Genomic DNA, 19565 nt, shown 5'->3' with positions numbered 1-19565 from the left:
AATAAATTGTGAGAGTCGATTCATCCTTGACCTATTCATAAACACAACAGTTGCTTTGTTGCTGAATAAATGTTTTATTCACTTAAGACAGTGTCCTACCACCACCTACTGGCGGTTTCGGGTAATACATGGATAACTTCATTTTGTTGCATATTTTTCTTTTTAATTTATTATTTGAAGCATTATTCATTTAAAAAAGAATTAACAAGAATAACAAATTTATATAATCATAATATATAAAATATAATATAAATTATAATAATAATACTGTTAAAAATGATAAATAATTGATAATGAAAATATAAAATAACTGAAATGTGCTACTCAAAATAAATGAATCACACACACACACACACACACACACACACACACACACACACACACACACACACACCATAAACATGGTAATTATTGTAATAAAAAGCAAAACGCAGAAAAAGTTGTGCATGACAGAAAAAAATACATAGGCCTAAGTGCAAAAAATAAATAAATGAATAATTGGAAAAACTGTGTATATAAGCAGGTGGCTGTGTGAGCACATTAAGGCGAATGAGCCAGTCAGTCTAGCGCGGGCCTGCATTAGAAGTTTGTTGTGTTTTAAAAAGTCTCTACGTCATACCAAATGGAACTGTGGAACTCTGACATCATCGGTGACAGTAAAAAGCTTTTGACGTAGCAGAAACTCTCAGTAGCTTTTTTGGATGTCTAGTAGTTCAGTACTTTCTGCGATTCAACAGTACAGTGATAAAATGGCATTTTCAAAACTGATTAACCGTCTGAAGAAAGCGTTTGGTGTTAAGTGTGCGAACGAACAACCGTGTGAGCCACTCGAACCCACCGGCAGCACGACAGAGAATCACCGTCATCTGATGACCGATGACCCGGCCGTCGCTGCAGGAAAACAGGCAGGGAGACAGAAAAAGAGGAAACTCAAATTGTCTCCCATCTTCTTCGCCTGTTTTTCCAGAAGAAGAGCTACTGTTGTTGGTAAAATAGATTTATGAGCACTTTTAATTACTAAAGCATACTGTTAAACACACCAAACACATCACATAAGTGTTTAAAGATCAGAAATGAACATTAACTGGAAGACATTTTAGAAAGAGTTTCTTAAAGCCACAGTTCACATAAACAAGACAATTCTGTCATAATTTACTACTTAAACCTGTTTGAGGTGCTTTCAGCCATTGACTTCCACAGTATTTTGTGTTCCTACAATGAAGGTTAATGGCTGCTGATTTCAGGAATTTTCTTCAGAATTTGTAGTTTTGTGTAAAAAACAGAAAAAATAAGAATTATTTGTATTAGGATTTTTTATTTCAGTGAGCTTTGCCTTTAGATATATAGTTTACTTGTTTGCTAATTCAATGCAGAAAACCCATGAAGATCATCAATAAAAACACATTGAGTAATGTTTCTGCAAATGAACTGTTCAAATATCTTGTCAAAAAGAGTTGTAGAGTCATATTAATGATGTTCCTTCCTCTCTTTAGATCAGCTATGTGTGCAGGAGATCCACGAACTTCACGCAGAGCCCATCAGTAGCTCTAAATTCTTCTGCACTGCTGTGAGCAACCTGGAGCTGGAAGTTCTCCAACCTCCAGCTCTTGATGCTCCAGCAGACGAAGATTTGGACTCTAAACCGGAAGTGAACAGCTTTGACTCTGCAGTGGTCATTGAGAACGACTCTGCAGAGCTTCACTTCCCAGCAGACAACGAATCCTCCCTCAGTGAGGACAGCCTGGAGCAAGAGCTTGATAGTCCTCCAAGTTCACCATCCGATGAGGACAATGAACTTCCAGTGAGCCAGCAGCTCATAACTGATGACATCTGTGACTCTGCCCTGGATGAAAACTCGAACCCTTTACCGGATCAGGTCTCACAAGAGGACTCTGCTGTGAAGTCTACAGCAGATGATGGGACCTGCTTGGACAATAGTAAGTTTATTGCTGGAGTTCAGAACATTTGTTTAGGCTCATCAAACTTTGTAAAATTATACAGTTGAAGTCAAAATTATTCACCCTCCTGTGATTTTTTATTAATATTTTTTAAATATTTCCCAAATGATGCAGAGCAATAAAGTTTAAGTATTCAGAACTTTAAGCTGAACACTGGTATCTTGGAAAATATCCAGTAAATATGATGTACTGTCATCACGACAAAGATAAAAGACATCAGTTATTAGAAATGAGTTATTAAAACTATCATGTTCTGAAATCTGACAATAATTCTGACTTCAACTGTTTGTGTTTTTATTTGGTTTATAATTTAATGACATTTTCTTCATTTTTAACAGATGACATCAGCTGCCGCTACAAACTCGGAAAGCAGCTTGGTGAAGGAGGTTTCGGCTCCGTGTATGAGGGGATTCGCATACAGGATGGTCTGCAGGTATTCATTTTTGTAGACTCAAATCCTCTGATGAAGTTCCCTGTTTAAAGAACATCATCAGAGCTTTCATTGTTTGGACATTTCTGCTGACGAATGAATCCTCTGTTCAGGATTTATGACTGAATGAAATGATCTCCGTGCACATGTTAATTGTTCGCTTGTTCCTTTAAACAGGTGGCAGTAAAATTTGTCCAGAAGACCCCAAATATGCAAGATGTCAGCTCTGTGAGTAGACTACACTTTCTGTTCGCTGTGTTCAGTTTATAAAGTCTTATATTTATTATAGACCACAGGCTGTGGTCAGAAACCCTTGTTTGAAAACCAACATTATTATTTTGTTTTCAGTCATGTGACCAGCCACTTCCTCTAGAGATCACCTTGGCAAACATGGCCAGCGGTGGCTCCAGGTGTGCGAATATTATTCAGCTTCTGGACTGGCAGGTCTTTGAAAACCATTATGTCATGGTGATGGAGCGGCCTAGTCCAAGCATGGACCTGGAGGCATTCCTTGAAGTCAGCGGAGGAGTCCTCAGTGAGAAAACAGCACATACCATCATGAGGCAAGCTGTTTATGCGGCCAACGTGTGCTGTTACCGCGGGGTGTTCCACCGGGACATTAAGCTTCAAAACCTGCTGGTGAACCCCGACACACTGGAAGTCAAGCTGATCGACTTCGGGTGTGGAGACTTCATGATGGAATCAGCCTACAGTCTCTTCTCTGGTAGGTGTTTTGAATAGTGTGGTCAAAAGTATCGACTTCGGTACCAATCGATTCTGACATTTAACAAGTCAATTTGAGCGCTGTTAAACACCACTGATTGGCCATTGGTGTTCACATGCTCAGCAAATATGACTGTGATGAGTGTCGGTATCGATTGGTAGTTGATACTTTTGACAACACTAGTTATGAATGTGCATAAGCATTATTAATATACGTATTGAAAGCTGGTTAATTAGCACAGCTGAAGCCCATCTGGTATATATATTCAACATGATGCTAAACTAAACGTCTCTCCTCCAGGCACAGAAGCGTACATCCCGCCAGAGTTTTATGAAAAAGGATGCTACCGGGCCAAACCAGCGACGGTCTATTCTCTTGGGGTTCTTCTGTTCACAATGCTCCATGGAGAATTCCCATCAGCGTATGACCTGTACTACCTTCAACATGACTGGTCCAAATTTACCCTCTCTCAAGGTGAGATGTTCATCAAAGAACAATTAAGTGAAACAGCTTAATAATAATAATAACAATAACCTCACCTCTCCATTTCTTCTTCACAGAATGCTGTGATATGATGACGGCTTGTCTGCATGAGAATCCAGAGTGCAGAATTCCTCTAGAAGAGATGCCTTACCACGACTGGTCCATGCTGGAGTTCTGAGTCACATTAGCAGAATGTTTTGTATATTTGATTTTTGTACATGTCTGTAATAAAGATATATTTTATTGAACTCACTTGTGTTGTGGCTTATATTGTGATCTAGCCCCAGTGTTGTCAGATTGTGTGGATTTAAACTGGTTTTGTATGGGGTGACAAAAATTTGGCATGAGGTTTGAACAGCATCCAGTCCTTTCCAACACACACTGCAGTTGACACTGGCGTCATTACGGCGCACTTTTAGAAATACACTTTTTCAGAATGCTGTACAGCGCTGACCCAAAACCTAAACATATCAGTCACTGCGACATAAGCAAATCATCCATAAATATTCCAATGGTTTATTGTGAAATCAGAGCTGTTCAGAAAAATGTATTAAAATACAAACGTCGTAACATGAGAATGTGAGACTCAATACAAAACATCAGCATTTTCACAATAAGAGCACCCAGTTTTATTAAGGTCGTTGAGTGTTTGTTGCCATCATGACAATCCTAAACAAAATATTCAGTGATATTCCTTCAAATCAATACTGATAGTGTAGTTTGCGCAGACACACTGAGGTTTATCCAGTGTACAGAAGTCTGAATCATCCACATTATTTCATACGCTTCCAGAAACACGTTTACTACACGAATGTCCAGCGTTTGCTAAAACTGTTCAACTCTTTAGATGATTCCTTTCTTACAACAGCTCCAACTATGACTGCTTCTCTTTACTCACCATTTCTTAATCTTACTAAATACTTGACTTGATGTCACTCTGTGGACTCTGGGGTCATGTGCAGCATGAGCAGGTCGGCCCCCCGGCGGACCACCACATTTAAGCTTTCGCTGGTCCTCACAGCATTATATATCTCCTCCGACGTGTTCACCTTTACCCCATTGATCTCAATAATAACATGTCCTGGCTTCATTCCGGCTCTGCAAAACAGAAAACAGGAAATGACATCATCAATAGGATGCCTTAATCAACAGCTGATAACATCATGTTCAGAGAGCAGCACACCTGTTGGCTGGAGATCCTACAATCACACGGTGGATGAGAACTCCATGAGAAACATCAGCGAAGGACGGGTCTCGCATCCTTAGCTCTTCGATTATACTGAGGAGGGGAAAAAGAGAATTTAAAGATAATAAAAGACTCACTTCAGTGCAAAGTTTACAGTTCATGGATTGATTGATAAATAGATAAGATAGATAGATAGATTCATAGATAGATAGACTGATAGTTTGATAGATAGATCAGCAAAACAATTAATATTACATTTGCTTCAACCAAAAACACCTCAACAAAACATTCATACTACTTCAGTCGCATAGAGTGTGACAAAGGAAATGCTGTTAATTTGCAATGCATTGAATTAAAGGTGCAGTAGGTGATTGTCCGCAGAAACATTTTAGTTGTGCTGGTTGAAAATCTCTTTACAGTCCAATAGTAATGATTAAAGTAAATGATCTAAATGTGTTTTTATGTATTTTATATTCTGGGTAAAGCATAAAACTAAAAAATGTTCATCCAATTAAATATTGTCGGGCCGACATCTCCCGTAATTCCGATAAGTAACTCAAACTGTCTGTCAGCAAATGCAGATTTCAGGGGGTGTGGCTTTGAATCACAGTCCCTCCCCGCGGTCCAAAAATAATAGGCTAAGCGTATAGCATTTTGGCAGATCCCCTACTGCACCTTTAATTATTCACAGAAGTGTTCAAATCAATACCACAATTGAACTCGTGTCATTTGGGGCAAAAAAAAATAAAGAAAATATGATATTGTTCAACTCTACATTATTTATACAAAACTAAAACCTTAAATGGGAATATTTGTTTCCCCAATATCTTGAATTTTACAGGGCTCAAACAGGCACAGCCTAATGAAAATCAAAGACTTAAGCACTTTTTTCCAGCACCTATTTTTATTTTCAACACTGGCACGCAACATATTAAAACACTGCATAGGAATTTATATATATACACAAATAAAAACCATTAATGATCATAATAATAATATAATTAATGAATCAATTGTAATTTAATAATATAATAAACCTGCACTAAATGTGCTTGTGAAGTTTTTTTTGTACTCAAGTAAAAATACTATTACACTGCAAAAATAATACAAGTTTTAGTAAATCGTGGTTCCATCCCAAAGAGGGAAGAAATCACTTTCGCGAACTCTCGCGTTCAATCTGCCCAGTTGGTGGAATGAACTCCCTAACTGCATCAGAACGGCAGAGTCACTCGCTGTTTTCAAGAAATGAATAAAAACTCAACTATTTAGTCTCCACTTCACTTCCTAATCTGCAATTGCCTCTGGATATACCACTAACTGTACTCCAAAAAAAAAAAAAAAATACTAATACTTTCCTTTTTAGACTTTACACACCTGAAACTTGCCTAAAGCACCTATTCATTGTTGCTCTTATAGTTGGGTAAATTGCTTCCTTGTCCTCATTTGTAAGTCGCTTTGGATAAAAGCGTCTTCTAAATGACTAAATGTAAATGTAAATAATACCAAAATTGAGTAAAAGTACAAAGTACTCTTTTAAAACTACTCAGAGTACTAGTTAGATTTATATTTTTTTTAAACTCAGATTTTCATTATGGCCCTTTTTTTTAAGAAATAATAATACATTTATTTGAATGGTTTAATTGCTTAAATCACAAAGCTACATATATAAAAATGTGCACTAACAAAGGAAGTATGGTCGATTTTTCCTTCCATGACAATTAATCTTTTTCAATAGTACTGGCAAAACTACCACACACTCTATAAGGCCATAGAGACACATTTTGTCCATTTTTAAACAATATTTTCAAGCTTTGAAAGTTTTAATTAAAGTATATGATAAAAAGATTTTTTACATATTTTACACTATTTTTCTTATTTGCTCATTCTTGTCTTTACAATATGGCAAATTTGTTTCTTAAATAGCTGTACATTACATGGAGATTTTATTTTACACTTGATCTTAAACTGAAATAATTTTACAAAAAAAGACTAGTACACTGTCAGTAATAAAATAATAAAGCAAATGGCTTTGTTTAACTCTAGGTATTTGAAATATGACAACACAGCATTTCTTAAAGCAGTGTTTGAAGAGCCTTATTGTTTATTATGATAAATGTAACAGCAGATTGCTTTGACCTGTAATGCCTGTACAATTCAGTGATGCTTTAAGACAGATCAGAATACAGCTATAATGTATAAATCCCACAAACACCTCAAACAGAAACACTTCTAGCATAATTCTTTTGTCGTAAAGAAATATAAAAAGTCCCAACTTTGCTCAAAGTAAATTTCACTTGATGATACAGCCAAACAATAAGTCTGTAATCTAAATACTAAATTTAGTCAAGGAGCAAAGATAAATAATTTCTACTTTAATAGCGAAGAGATCGTGATTGTAAACAATGACTGTGCTCTCATGTTAAAATAAAGCGCTCGCAACATTTGCAGAAATGAGTAATTGAGCAATACCTGCATTCCCGTGCCGACATTCAGAAGAGTGACAGACAAGTCAGAGGAAGAGAGCGGAGAGAAGAGAGAAAAATGTGTGTGTAGATCGTTAAAATGGCAGGAAGTATGTCCGCAGTTTAATTACTTTTGCTAATAACATAGTGAAAACATCCGAAAGGCATTATTAAAATAAAAAAAATCTTTTTAAGTAGTTTTTTTTCTGTCACTGCAACACAGTAAGGTCTTTTTCCCGCCATAACATTCAATGTAAATCTAGACAAGGTAGCTGTGAGGTCATTCTTTCTCTGTTTGTCTGCAGATCGGTCTAGGAAGAGACGGACTCTGTCTGAGGGAATAGCGAAGGAAATCCCTGCTGTCACTTTCATGGTATTAATGCCGATGACCTCACCATCCTGAAGAGTACAAACATGACACATCAGTTTATTACATAAGGCTAGAGTATGGCCAGTACAATACAATATTGATGAACATTTGAAAACAATTCACGTTCTTAATATGACAGTCATGAAGCTCTGTGTTGCTCTGAAGGTCCAGCAATCTGTAGTCAACTACTAAATGTGCACTGATAACTTTCTCCTTCACATTATTGTACAAGGAGGGTACCACCGTAGCTGTGAGATGCGCTCTACTTGGGATTTCGTAGTGTGGTTCTAGCACACTAATTAAATGCCTTAAACCGGAGGTTTCTACCACTGAATAAGGTTGCATGTCTGTGGCTATATATACTCCTACCCTAATACTCCTACCGCGCTTGTATTTGCCTTGGCTTGTGTTGAATTACTTGGAATTTTTATTCTAAATGAAGACAGGAGAGTAGTTTGTGTTACACTTGTCGGTTTAACAGATAAAGCAATGATTTTGTGGACATCAGTAATCTAACTATTTGCCTTAATCTGATTAAAACAACAATATGATTAAGGTGTTTACATGAGTTGCTTTTTGAATGTTCATTTCATGATCCCGTTTTACATGTTAAAGCACATAATACGATTAACGTCATTGTGTCACCACGCTATCCACGTTTCCTCCGTAATTTAGTCTCATAATAAGTTTCATGTAATTTCGGGGAGTTTCATTCTAAATTTGTCGCTTTTAACTGGTTTGGCACTTTCATTTTCATTCAGGAACATTCATTTTCATTATTAGCATTTTCATTCAGTGCCCCCCATGACAAACGAGATATTGGATGCGAGGAACTGCTAGAAGAGTGTAGTTGTAATGGAATTTTGGATACCGGACGCCGTATAGGAGAAAAAACATCTCTGCATTTAAATGCAGAGAAAAGTGTCATGCAGTCGTGTTTGTAGAGATTATCCCGTTACAAAATGTGGCGAAAATCCTACAAGATGGTAATAGTCTGATTAAGGTGTTTGACGATACTAACTACCTTTGCCATCTGAATAAACAAACAAGGAACACCGATTGCTTACTTACCAAATCCATAGAGACAGGACAATCAACGCGAACTGGAACTGCTTCTTTTTTTAAAAGAAGACGATGAGTAAATCCGGATTTCACCATTTCCAGATGCGAAAAGCTCTCGGGTAAAAATGTTCCTTAAAACATTTTTGTTGTGTTAGAAGACCACTGTAGTCCACAAATGTGGGTCCTTTCTTATCGCGGGAAAACGAAAACAAAACCTTTGTTGTGGCACGTTTATAAACAACACTGACGACCCATGTCTCCAAACAATTCTTCTTCTTCCACTTGTTTTAAATTCCGGTTAGCAACACAACATTGCGTCTCTCGGAATACTGTAACAGGTAGTTTTTAAAGGTATCGAGGTATTAATAAAGCTGCACCTCATTCACAATAGAGCGCGCTGATTAGTTCGTCTTTCTCTTGAATTAATGATGAAAGCTCAAAGATGTCACGTTGTACCCGCCGTACAGACACCCAGTCTCCATGCTGGAATTTACACAAGGAGCTCATGGTCTTGACGTAGCTTCAAAATTTCTTTTCAAACCGGAAGAACGAATTTGTAATGAATTTGAAATAATGCAAAAACAACCAATTTTCCATTTTATAGTGAAATATAAGTATCCTAATAGTGTTTTTAGCAGCGTGAGACATATATATGACTATTGACATCTAAAAAAAATGTGTTTTGGTGTTTTGTGACTCTTTATATCAAAAGGCAGAAACAGTTTTTTGAGTAAATGTCAGCGACTCACCAGGTTTATGAGAGGCCCTCCTGAATTTCCAAACTGTAAAGCAGAATTGTGATTGAGTGATGGAATGCAATTTATTAAATGATGACATACATTTTTTTTGCATGCAACACCACCCAGTTTCCAGTGCTCTTACATCTATGGTAGCGTCCGTCTGGATGTAGTCCATGTTGGAGTTGGAGAGACCCAGTTCTTTACTGCCTCTCTGAGCAGAGCTGACGATTCCAGATGTGATGGAGTTTTTAAGAGAAAAGGGGCTCCCCATGGCAACCACAAATTCACCTTGACGCACATCAGATGACTTGCCAAGACGCAACGTTGGTAGAGGATTCTGGGACAAGATGGAGAACACAATGACACTATGTAAGATCATATGGCCATGTACTAGAACTGTGGTAAAAGAAAACTGTGAAAAATCAATTGCAAAAATGGCCTTCCAAACATAAAAGCCTCCTCTGTTACTGTTGGTTTAACTAAAAATGTTGACTAATTATTCTGTAGTTGCTGTAATACTACTGCGTTTAAAAATCTGAGAATACAAAACCAAATGTCACTAAGGTTATCACAATTTCGAGTTTATTTCCATGTTTGTATGCGGCCGTTCCTCCTGAAATATTACAGTGTGTATGTAGCCTAAATACAGTATAATCAGATTAATGGGTTAACACCAGGGCTTGACATTAACACCCACCAACCGCAGGTAGACTTTAGCTGTGGCGGATTAGACAGCCACTCCCACTATCCACTTTGGCTGGTCGAAAATCATTTTTAAATTGTATTTTTTTTAAAAGTAGGGTTCGACAATAAGGATGAACCTCTAGAAATGAGAAGCAGCCCGACTGACAAAAACAACTGTGTTCGTGCAAGCAAAAGAAAGCAGATGAATACAGAATGTTATGTGATGTGCGCAAGTTTTACAAAGCGTGCACGATCCCATTTCCTTGCGTGAAGCAACCTTGACTGGAAACACAATGCTGCGATCGGTTCTGTTTGAAATAGACTTGACAAAAAGCGATACGCATCCACCATTTTCAAGAGCTCAAGATTTTTCAAAAAGAAGGTATTTTATGTATGCAGCAGCAGTTGCAGCTTCAGCTTTAAACAATCTTTAAACAGATTATTAATGGGCCTAATGTTAACTGTGTGCGTGTGATCATCCTTTCATTATTGCACACTGTATGTTTTTCACCTGCTTTCTTTTTGTTAATATGATTTAATTATTATTCTTTAAAGTAATATTGATTTAATAGATTAACTTTTATGTATAGTTAACTGCTGATCTGAGACTTTTAGTTAGGACAGACTGCTTTGCATAGTTTTAGATAGGCTAAATGACAATAATTGTTAATCCGAGCCTGGCCCCGCCTATTTGTTGCACGCGCAATCCCGGGAAAATTAAAAAAAACCCAGCACCGCCCACAAACACAGTAGCATAGAAAAAGAAGAAGGACACTGCATCAGACGCCAGTTGAATCATGTCGCGAAGACGCTGTGCTCTGAAGTGTGAGGGGAAAGTTAGTGTTATTTTTATTTTGGCAAAAATACCTCAACATTACAGCCCAGGCTTGTGCTGTGTTCCTGTCATTTTTCTGATGAGTGCTTTAGATCAGAAAAGTCTGTTGACGTATGGGACTTTGTCAGAGCTCGACAGGAACTTTACAGTACACAGTTTATGGATCAGTTTCTTCCTCTATTTCACAAGTGTAAGTATGTGCAATTAAAATGGTTGCCTCTTTGTTTTCTCTACAAATTATGTATTTAATTGTATTTGCTACTTGTAACCGCTTGTAGTGCATCTGGTTAACTCTTTATATTCTCATATCACGTCTAATGTCATGATGAAAATGCGACGCGTGCCGTTTTGTTTATGGATTTAAATGCGTTTGCATTTAAACGCACAATTCTTCCGGGATAAATAACAAAATGGGAAGGTGGCGGGAGATGGGTCTGAAATTACAGGAGACTCCCGGAAAAAAAACGTGAGTGTTGGCAGGTATACTCACACATACACTCTGCACTCTGACTACTTCAATATTGTTGATAAGCCATGGTGGCCATTTCTCTCTGTCTCACGCTGAACGCTGTTGACCAATCACAACAGAGTACAATAGGACCAATCAGCGCAGATTTACATCGCGTTAGGGAGGGGTGTAGGAACAAAATATTTGCTAAATAATCATATGAGAGTCGCTGGCATAATTTGATAAAAATAAATGCATATTTTAAGACAATGAAAGTGTTCTTTGCCCTTGAATGCACATCAGCCTGTTGTTGGAGACCCCCCCCCAAAACAAAACAAAATATGACCCTTTTTAATGTATAATAGGGGCTCTTTAAATCCATTCAGACAAACTCCGGGTCTGACAGAAGAACTTTTAGCTTAGCTTAGCATAGATCCTTGAATCAGATTAGACCATTAGCATCTCGCTCAAAAAATTCCAAAGAGTTTTTAAAGTAAAACTTGACTCTTGTGTAGTTAAAGTATACACCAAGACTGATGGAAATGAATAGCTGCTATGTTCCAGCTTGACATGGCTAGTAACTATACCTATACGCCTCTCGGCAGGGGCGGACTGGCCATCTGGCAGACCGGGCACTTTCCCGGTGGGCCGACGTACTTTTTGGGCCGGGCTGATCATCGTCTTATGATCTGATCGGCCCATAAAAGGCTTAGCAGCCTATCGTTTTTTTCTGTCTTATTAATTGACGCTCCTGTGATCTGTGACTATCTGAAAGTAGATGCTTTTTTTCCCGGACAGACAGACTGGGACAGCCCATGTGACACTCTGCAGCCCATTGGTTCTTTACTTTACTGAAATTGGGCTGGCCCAATCACAAACTCCTATTTTGGACTCCGTGTGAGCGTGCGTCGTCTGTGTGTATTTGTCAAAATAGTCGAGAGTCAGAGAGAAGAAACGCAAGGGAGGCGCAGAGAAATCGCGGGAAATTCCACGGCGTTTCATTTAGCGATTCTGAAAAGTTCTCTGTTCATTCTAGTACACGGCTAAAAGCGCAAATCACGTGACCACACACATGCACACTCTCTGTCAAGAGCTGCAGACAGCAGTTCAGCGGGTGAGCATAAGCCCCAGGTGAGAGTATAGTGCATGTCAGTTCATCTGCTGGATCTGATCTCACTATAGTTGTTAAACGTGATATTCATCTTGTTATCTCTATCTAACAAGTCTTATGTCTTTTGAATCACTTGCTCTCAGTTAACGGTTTTGGCTGAGTGCAAAGATAAGCTAATATATTAATTTATGTAACCACATACACAGATTCTGCACATTGACTGATTGCTTACCTTTATCGTTTAAATTTAATGTACATTATACTGTTATAATGGCCATTATTGATTATTAAAACTGATATTCTGCAAAAGAGACAGGATAAAGTTCATTCTTTTCAATGAAAACGAAAGGAGGCAGTTATATTTAAGCCCTGTTTTGTTATAAATATGCAAAGTGAAGATGATGCTCATATAAATGTGTAGCTGCACGAGGCTGTTTGGTGTCTGTTAATGATAATATCAAAATTAAACAAATTTGACTAATATTATGTTTTCATTGTTTAGATAGTGAAACAGCAAGAAGGATGAGGTGAAAGAGGTTAAAATGTAACACTGTTCCCTATGAAGATTTACCCATGCAATAGCAGGCAGTTTTTGTTATGTTTATTATTGAATATAGGCTGAGTGCATAGTGTATTGAATAAGCTAAATTGGCTGTAGTGTATGAGTGTGTGTGAATGAGTGTGTATGGGTGATTTCCAATATTGGGTTGTGGCTGGAAAGGCATCTGCTGCATAAAACATGCTGGAATAGTTGGCAGTTCATTCCACTGCGTCAACCCCTGATAAATAAGGAACTTATGCGAAGAAAAATAAATGAATGAATAGTGTATTTTTTAGAACTCAACAAATATCTTTATGGACAGTATACAGAAATTAAATTGAGATTAAAGTGTGTATTTATTTATTTATTTCATATATATGGCTTTTGTGTTTTATAGAATATGAGTTGATAAAAATATTGGAGGTGCATAGATACATAGCATTTTGATTGAATTTAGTGGGCTGCTCTGGCCCAAAATGCCAGGGCCGATTTTTTTCCCCAGTCCAGCCCTGCCTCTCGGGAAGTATACATGGGCATTCTGTTTGAATGGGTAAATTCTTCAAAACTGCTTGCCAAGATTACGATTCCATTACATACTATGAATAACCAATAAAATTGAACAGTAACTGTCCTTTTAGTTTCATTTATAAATGTCCATATCACACAATATCTGCAGAAACTCACATCTAGTCCAAGCCCCTCCCCTGGAGAATTGTCATTCTATACTGATCGCTGATTGGCTCATGTACTAAAAGGTGGGCTTTATTTGCCATATATCAATCACTGATTGGCTCCTGTACTAGAAGGCGGGGCTTTATTCGCCATAATGACTGTTTCACTTTTCCCATTCAAAAGTATACGAGTGACACGTCATGTGTATTCTATAATCTTTGCTATACTCTCATTCTGGAGTAATAATCAAGGATTTTGGACTATTTGTTAGACCCAGAGATCAGCTGAACGGATTAAAATGATCAAACACAACAGTTTAACTCTGAGTGACTTGAAAAATGAGCCTATTTGCCAAAAGTCTTCCTTTAAATACGTCATAATTAATATAAAACAAAAAAAAAGTATATTGTTTGTTTCCTTTCATAACTTAAATTACAGTCAATGTAACTGCATAGAGACTCAAAATGTGTGTGTGTGTGTGTGTGTGTGTGTGTGTGTGTGTGTGTGTGTGTGTGTGTGTGTGTGTGTGTGTGTGTGTGTTTTATAATCAGTGAGGGACCACTGACTTCTCAAAATATCACAAGAACGCAAGCATGTTTGGAGTAAATGACGACAGAATTTTCACTTCTGGCCTTTTAATGATTCCTCTCTCTACAGCATATCTCCAAATTAATCAAAAATCAACCCTGAAACCTGTTTCCAAAAATCATCAGAAAATTTACAAGTACAAAAAGAACATTTTTGTGATTTTTTTTACTATTATTATTATTTATTATTAAATATATTGCAGGGATAGTAGTACCTGTGTAATATTTTGAAATGAATTTCTTCTACCTGATTTGGGCGTAAAAATGTATTGTTGACCAAAAATCATCTATAAATGGGAAAGAAAAATATTGTTTCCATTTCAAAATGGCTTTTGGGAAACATGTTCCACCAATGCGTAAAGCATTTTAAGTGTGCAGGAAACGTGCTATATAAATGTAAGGAATTATTATTATTAATTATTATTTATTCATTTCTATGTGAAACACTTTCATGAGCCCATTTAGCCAATAAGACAAAAACATTGTTTTATTACAGTAAACTAACATTTATCCACACAAAATAAACCTGACTGTATTATTGTAGTAAAGCCGTGGTTAATTGTGTTAAATATGCCATTTCAGCCTGCAGAATGGCATTTCAAACTGTGGCCTAACAAAAATATAAAAAAGAAATATCGAGTTTCTGTAATATAAAACTAAATAATTCCTCTCACTGTATAGTTCCTAAAGTTAACTAGACAGAAACAAATGTATGTTAATATTAACAGAATCACTCAAATAGCAATTAATCTGACTGATGTTAATGTTAAAGGTTTGATCGAGCTTTTAAGTAAAACAATAATTAGTTTAAAGTTACAGTACCGTTAATATAACATTAATATTTACATTACAGTTACATTAAGGTTAGCATTAGCATCAAATGCTAATTAGCGCTACTTGCCTGTGACATACAGTAATAAACGTTAGATCTATTTACACTGACTTAAATATTCATTTGTTTAATTTGTAATTATTTATTTATTTATGTTATTTTTTCTTTTTAATTTGCATTTTTCACTTAGTGAAGGCGGGGACTGTTGACTAACGTTAGTAGCTCTAAATTAGTTGACTGGAATGCTGTGACGGTGTTAGCATGTAGCATGTTCACACATAAAATAAGTACAGTCCACAATTAAAACCATTTCCTACCTTTTGTTGTAACTTAACAAAATCTACTGCAATTAATGTCAATAAAGATGTTTAATCCACAAAAATTTGATCATTATTCCTACCTGTTAGCATTCACATCTGTTCAGTCCTTATTTAGGCTAGAGTGGGTTATTTTTGTGAATGAATCTGTGGATTAAAATGAATTGTGAGAGTCGATTCATCCTTGACCTATTCATATACAACAGTTGCTTTGTTGCTGAATAAATGTCTTATTCACTTAAGACAGTGTCCTACCACCACCTACTGGCGGTTTCAGGTAATACATGGATAACTTCATTGTGTTGCATATTTTTCTTTTTAATTTATGATTTGAAGCATTAATCATTTAAAAAGAATTCACAAGAATAACGAATTTATATAATCATACTATATAAAATATAATATAAATGATAATAATAATACGGTTAAAAATTATAAATAATTGATAATGAAAATATAAAATAACCGAAACACACACACACACACACACACACACACACACACACACACACACACACACACACACACACACACACACACACACACACGTATAAATATATATAAACATGGTAACAATTGTAATAAAAAGCAAAACGCAGAAAAAGTTGTACATGACAGAAAAATATATAGGCCTAAGTGCAAAAATAAATTAATAATTGGAAAAAAATGTGTATATAAGCAGGTGGCTGTGTGAGCACATTAAGGCGAATGAGCCAGTCAGTCTAGCGCGGGCCTGCATTAGAAGTTTTTTGTGTTTTAAAAAGTCTCTACGTCATACCAAATGGAATTGTGGAACTCTGACATCATCAGTGACAGTATAAAGCTTTTTGACGTAGCAGAAACTCTCATTAGCTTCTTTGGATGTCTAGTAGTTCAGTACTTTCTGCGATTCAACAGTACAGTGATAAAATGGCATTTTCAAAACTGATTAACCGTCTGAAGAAAGCGTTTGGTGTTAAGTGTGCGAACGAACAACCGTGTGAGCCACTCGAACCCACCGGCAGCACGACAGAGAATCACCGTCATCTGATGACCGATGACCCGGCCGTCGCTGCAGGAAAACAGGCAGGGAGACAGAAAAAGAGGAAACTCAAATTGTCTCCCATCTTCTTCGCCTGTTTTTCCAGAAGAAGAGCTACTGTTGTTGGTAAAATAGATTTATGAGCACTTTTAATTACTAAAGCATACTGTTAAACACACCAAACACATCACATAAGTGTTTAAAGATCAGAAATGAACATTAAATGGAAGACATTTTAGAAAGAGTTTCTTAAAGCCACAGTTCACATAAACAAGACAATTCTGTCATAATTTACTCCTTAAACCTGTTTGAGGTGCTTTCAGCCATTGACTTCCACAGTATTTTGTGTTCCTACAATGAAGGTTAATGGCTGCTGATTTCAGGAATTTTCTTCAGAATTTGTAGTTTTGTGTAAAAAACAGAAAAAATAAGAATTATTTGTATTAGGATTTTTTATTTCAGTGAGCTTTGCCTTTAGATATATAGTTTACTTGTTTGCTAATTCAATGCAAAAAACCCATGAAGATCATCAATAAAAACACATTGAGTAATGTTTCTGCAAATGAACTGTTCAAATATCTTGTCAAAAAGAGTTGTAGAGTCATATTAATGATGTTCCTTCCTCTCTTTAGATCAGCTATGTGTGCAGGAGATCCACGAACTTCACGCAGAGCCCATCAGTAGCTCTAAATTCTTCTGCACTGCTGTGAGCAACCTGGAGCTGGAAGTTCTCCAACCTCCAGCTCTTGATGCTCCAGCAGACGAAGATTTGGACTCTAAACCTGAAGTGAACAGCTTTGACTCTGCAGTGGTCATTGAGAACGACTCTGCAGAGCTTCACTTCCCAGAAGACAACGAATCCTCCCTCAGTGAGGACAGCCTGGAGCAAGAGCTTGATAGTCCTCCAAGTTCACCATCCGATGAGGACAATGAACTTCCAGTGAGCCAGCAGCTCATAACAGATGACATCTGTGACTCTGCCCTGGATGAAAACTCGAACCCTTCACCGGATCAGGTCTCACAAGAGGACTCTGCTGTGAAGTCTACAGCAGATGATGGGACCTGCTTGGACAATAGTAAGTTTATTGCTGGAGTTCAGAACATTTGTTTAGGCTCATCAAACTTTGTAAAATTATACAGTTGAAGTCAAAATTATTCGCCCTCCTGTGATTTTTTATTAATATTTTTTAAATATTTCCCAAATGATGCAGAGCAATAAAGTTTAAGTATTCAGAACTTTAAGCTGAACACTGGTATCTTGAAAATATCCAGTAAATATGATGTACTGTCATCACGACAAAGATAAAAGACATCAGTTATTAGAAATGAGTTATTAAAACTATCATGTTCTGAAATCTGACAATAATTCTGACTTCAACTGTTTGTGTTTTTATTTGGTTTATAATTTAATGACATTTTCTTCATTTTTAACAGATGACATCAGCTGCCGCTACAAACTCGGAAAGCAGCTTGGTGAAGGAGGTTTCGGCTCCGTGTATGAGGGGATTCGCATACAGGATGGTCTGCAGGTATTCATTTTTGTAGACTCAAATCCTCTGATGAAGTTCCCTGTTTAAAGAACATCATCAGAGCTTTCATTGTTTGGACATTTCTGCTGACGAATGAATCCTCTGTTCAGGATTTATGACTGAATGAAATGATCTCCGTGCACATGTTAATTGTTCGCTTGTTCCTTTAAACAGGTGGCAGTTAAATTTGTCCAGAAGACCCCAAATATGCAAGATGTCAGCTCTGTGAGTAGACTACACTTTCTGTTCGCTGTGTTCAGTTTATAAAGTCTTATATTTATTATAGACCACAGGCTGTGGTCAGAAACCCTTGTTTGAAAACCAACATTATTATTTTGTTTTCAGTCATGTGACCAGCCACTTCCTCTAGAGATCACCTTGGCAAACATGGCCAGCGGTGGCTCCAGGTGTGCGAACATTATTCAGCTTCTGGACTGGCAGGTCTTTAAAAACCATTATGTCATGGTGATGGAGCGGCCTAGTCCAAGCATGGACCTGGAGGCATTCCTTGAAGTCAGCGGAGGAGTCCTCAGTGAGAAAACAGCACATACCATCATGAGGCAAGCTGTTTATGCTGCCAATGTGTGCTGTTACCGCGGGGTGTTCCACCGGGATATTAAGCTTCAAAACCTGCTGGTGAACCCCGACACACTGGAAGTCAAGCTGATCGACTTCGGGTGTGGAGACTTCATGATGGAATCAGCCTACAGTATCTTCTCTGGTAGGTGTTTTGAATAGTGTGGTCAAAAGTATCGACTTCGGTACCAATCGATTCTGACATTTAACAAGTCAATTTGAGCGCTGTTAAACACCACTGATTGGCCATTGGTGTTCACATGCTCAGCAAATATGACTGTGATGAGTGTCGGTATCGATTGGTAGTTGATACTTTTGACAACACTAGTTATGAATGTGCATAAGCATTATTAATAAACGTATTGAAAGCTGGTTAATTAGCACAGCTGAAGCCCATCTGGTATATATATTCAACATGATGCTAAACTAAACGTCTCTCCTCCAGGCACAGAAGCGTACATCCCGCCAGAGTTTTATGAAAAAGGATGCTACCGGGCCAAACCAGCGACGGTCTATTCTCTTGGGGTTCTTCTGTTCACAATGCTCCATGGAGAATTCCCATCAGCGTATGACCTGTACTACCTTCAACATGACTGGTCCAAATTTACCCTCTCTCAAGGTGAGATGTTCATCAAAGAACAATTAAGTGAAACAGCTTAATAATAATAATAACAATAACCTCACCTCTCCATTTCTTCTTCACAGAATGCTGTGATATGATGAGGGCTTGTCTGCATGAGAATCCAGAGTGCAGAATTCCTCTAGAAGAGATGCCTTACCACGACTGGTCCATGCTGGAGTTCTGAGTCACATTAGCAGAATGTTTTGTATATTTGATTTTTGTACACGTCTGTAATAAAGATATATTTTATTGAACTCACTTGTGTTGTGGCTTATATTGTGATCTAGCCCCAGTGTTGTCAGATTGTGTGGATTTAAAATGGTTTTGTATGGGGTGACAAAAATTTGGCATGAGGTTTGAACAGCATCCAGTCCT

General features: G+C 37.3%; 4 protein-coding genes across 4 annotated transcripts in view; 2 read left to right on the top strand and 2 right to left on the bottom strand.

Moving 5' to 3' along the window:
- Positions 1-19565, bottom strand: part of si:dkey-33c12.4 — a 213937-nt gene that overhangs the window by 114737 nt on the left and 79635 nt on the right. The gene's annotated exons all lie outside the window — the stretch shown is intronic.
- Positions 530-3843, top strand: si:dkey-112g5.3. The gene is made up of 7 exons (XM_087278948.1): positions 530-987; positions 1494-1937; positions 2297-2391; positions 2566-2616; positions 2737-3112; positions 3413-3586; positions 3673-3843. The coding sequence occupies exons 1-7, from the start codon at positions 702-704 to the stop codon at positions 3771-3773; spliced, it is 1527 nt and encodes a 508-aa protein (XP_087135074.1). The 5' UTR covers positions 530-701; the 3' UTR covers positions 3774-3843.
- LOC147840996 (serine protease HTRA1B-like) lies at positions 4092-15573 on the bottom strand. Its single transcript, XM_087279001.1, has 6 exons — positions 15526-15573; positions 9558-9752; positions 9425-9457; positions 7490-7642; positions 4779-4874; positions 4092-4693 (listed from the first exon to the last, which is right to left on the bottom strand). Exons 2-5 carry the CDS (start codon positions 9684-9686, stop codon positions 4833-4835), a joined length of 357 nt encoding a protein of 118 aa, XP_087135127.1. The 5' UTR covers positions 9687-9752; positions 15526-15573; the 3' UTR covers positions 4092-4693; positions 4779-4832.
- LOC141377136 (serine/threonine-protein kinase pim-2-like) lies at positions 15941-19444 on the top strand. Its single transcript, XM_087278951.1, has 7 exons — positions 15941-16589; positions 17096-17539; positions 17898-17992; positions 18167-18217; positions 18338-18713; positions 19014-19187; positions 19274-19444. The coding sequence occupies exons 1-7, from the start codon at positions 16304-16306 to the stop codon at positions 19372-19374; spliced, it is 1527 nt and encodes a 508-aa protein (XP_087135077.1). The 5' UTR covers positions 15941-16303; the 3' UTR covers positions 19375-19444.

Source organism: Danio rerio, chromosome 13, assembly GCF_052040795.2.
Source record: "Danio rerio strain M-AB ecotype USA chromosome 13, GRCz13ab, whole genome shotgun sequence".
Taxonomy (NCBI): domain Eukaryota; kingdom Metazoa; phylum Chordata; class Actinopteri; order Cypriniformes; family Danionidae; genus Danio; species Danio rerio.
This window is presented reverse-complemented; position numbering and strand designations above follow the sequence as displayed.

Excerpts from the sequence above, each read along its gene's own strand:
- LOC147840996 (XM_087279001.1), bottom strand. The coding sequence starts at position 9,686 with ATGGGGAGCCCCTTTTCTCTTAAAAACTCCATCACATCTGGAATCGTC. Across the intron at positions 7,643-9,424 it reads GAGGGCCTCTCATAAACCTG|GATGGTGAGGTCATCGGCAT; the intron begins GTGAGTCGCTGA and ends TGTACTCTTCAG. Across the intron at positions 4,875-7,489 it reads TGTCTAGATTTACATTGAAT|TATAATCGAAGAGCTAAGGA; the intron begins GTTATGGCGGGA and ends TCCCCTCCTCAG.
- LOC141377136 (XM_087278951.1), top strand. The coding sequence starts at position 16,304 with ATGTCTAGTAGTTCAGTACTTTCTGCGATTCAACAGTACAGTGATAAA. Across the intron at positions 17,540-17,897 it reads TGGGACCTGCTTGGACAATA|ATGACATCAGCTGCCGCTAC; the intron begins GTAAGTTTATTG and ends CATTTTTAACAG. Across the intron at positions 19,188-19,273 it reads CAAATTTACCCTCTCTCAAG|AATGCTGTGATATGATGAGG; the intron begins GTGAGATGTTCA and ends TCTTCTTCACAG.
- si:dkey-112g5.3 (XM_087278948.1), top strand. The coding sequence starts at position 702 with ATGTCTAGTAGTTCAGTACTTTCTGCGATTCAACAGTACAGTGATAAA. Across the intron at positions 988-1,493 it reads AAGAAGAGCTACTGTTGTTG|ATCAGCTATGTGTGCAGGAG; the intron begins GTAAAATAGATT and ends TCCTCTCTTTAG. Across the intron at positions 2,617-2,736 it reads ATATGCAAGATGTCAGCTCT|TCATGTGACCAGCCACTTCC; the intron begins GTGAGTAGACTA and ends TTTTGTTTTCAG.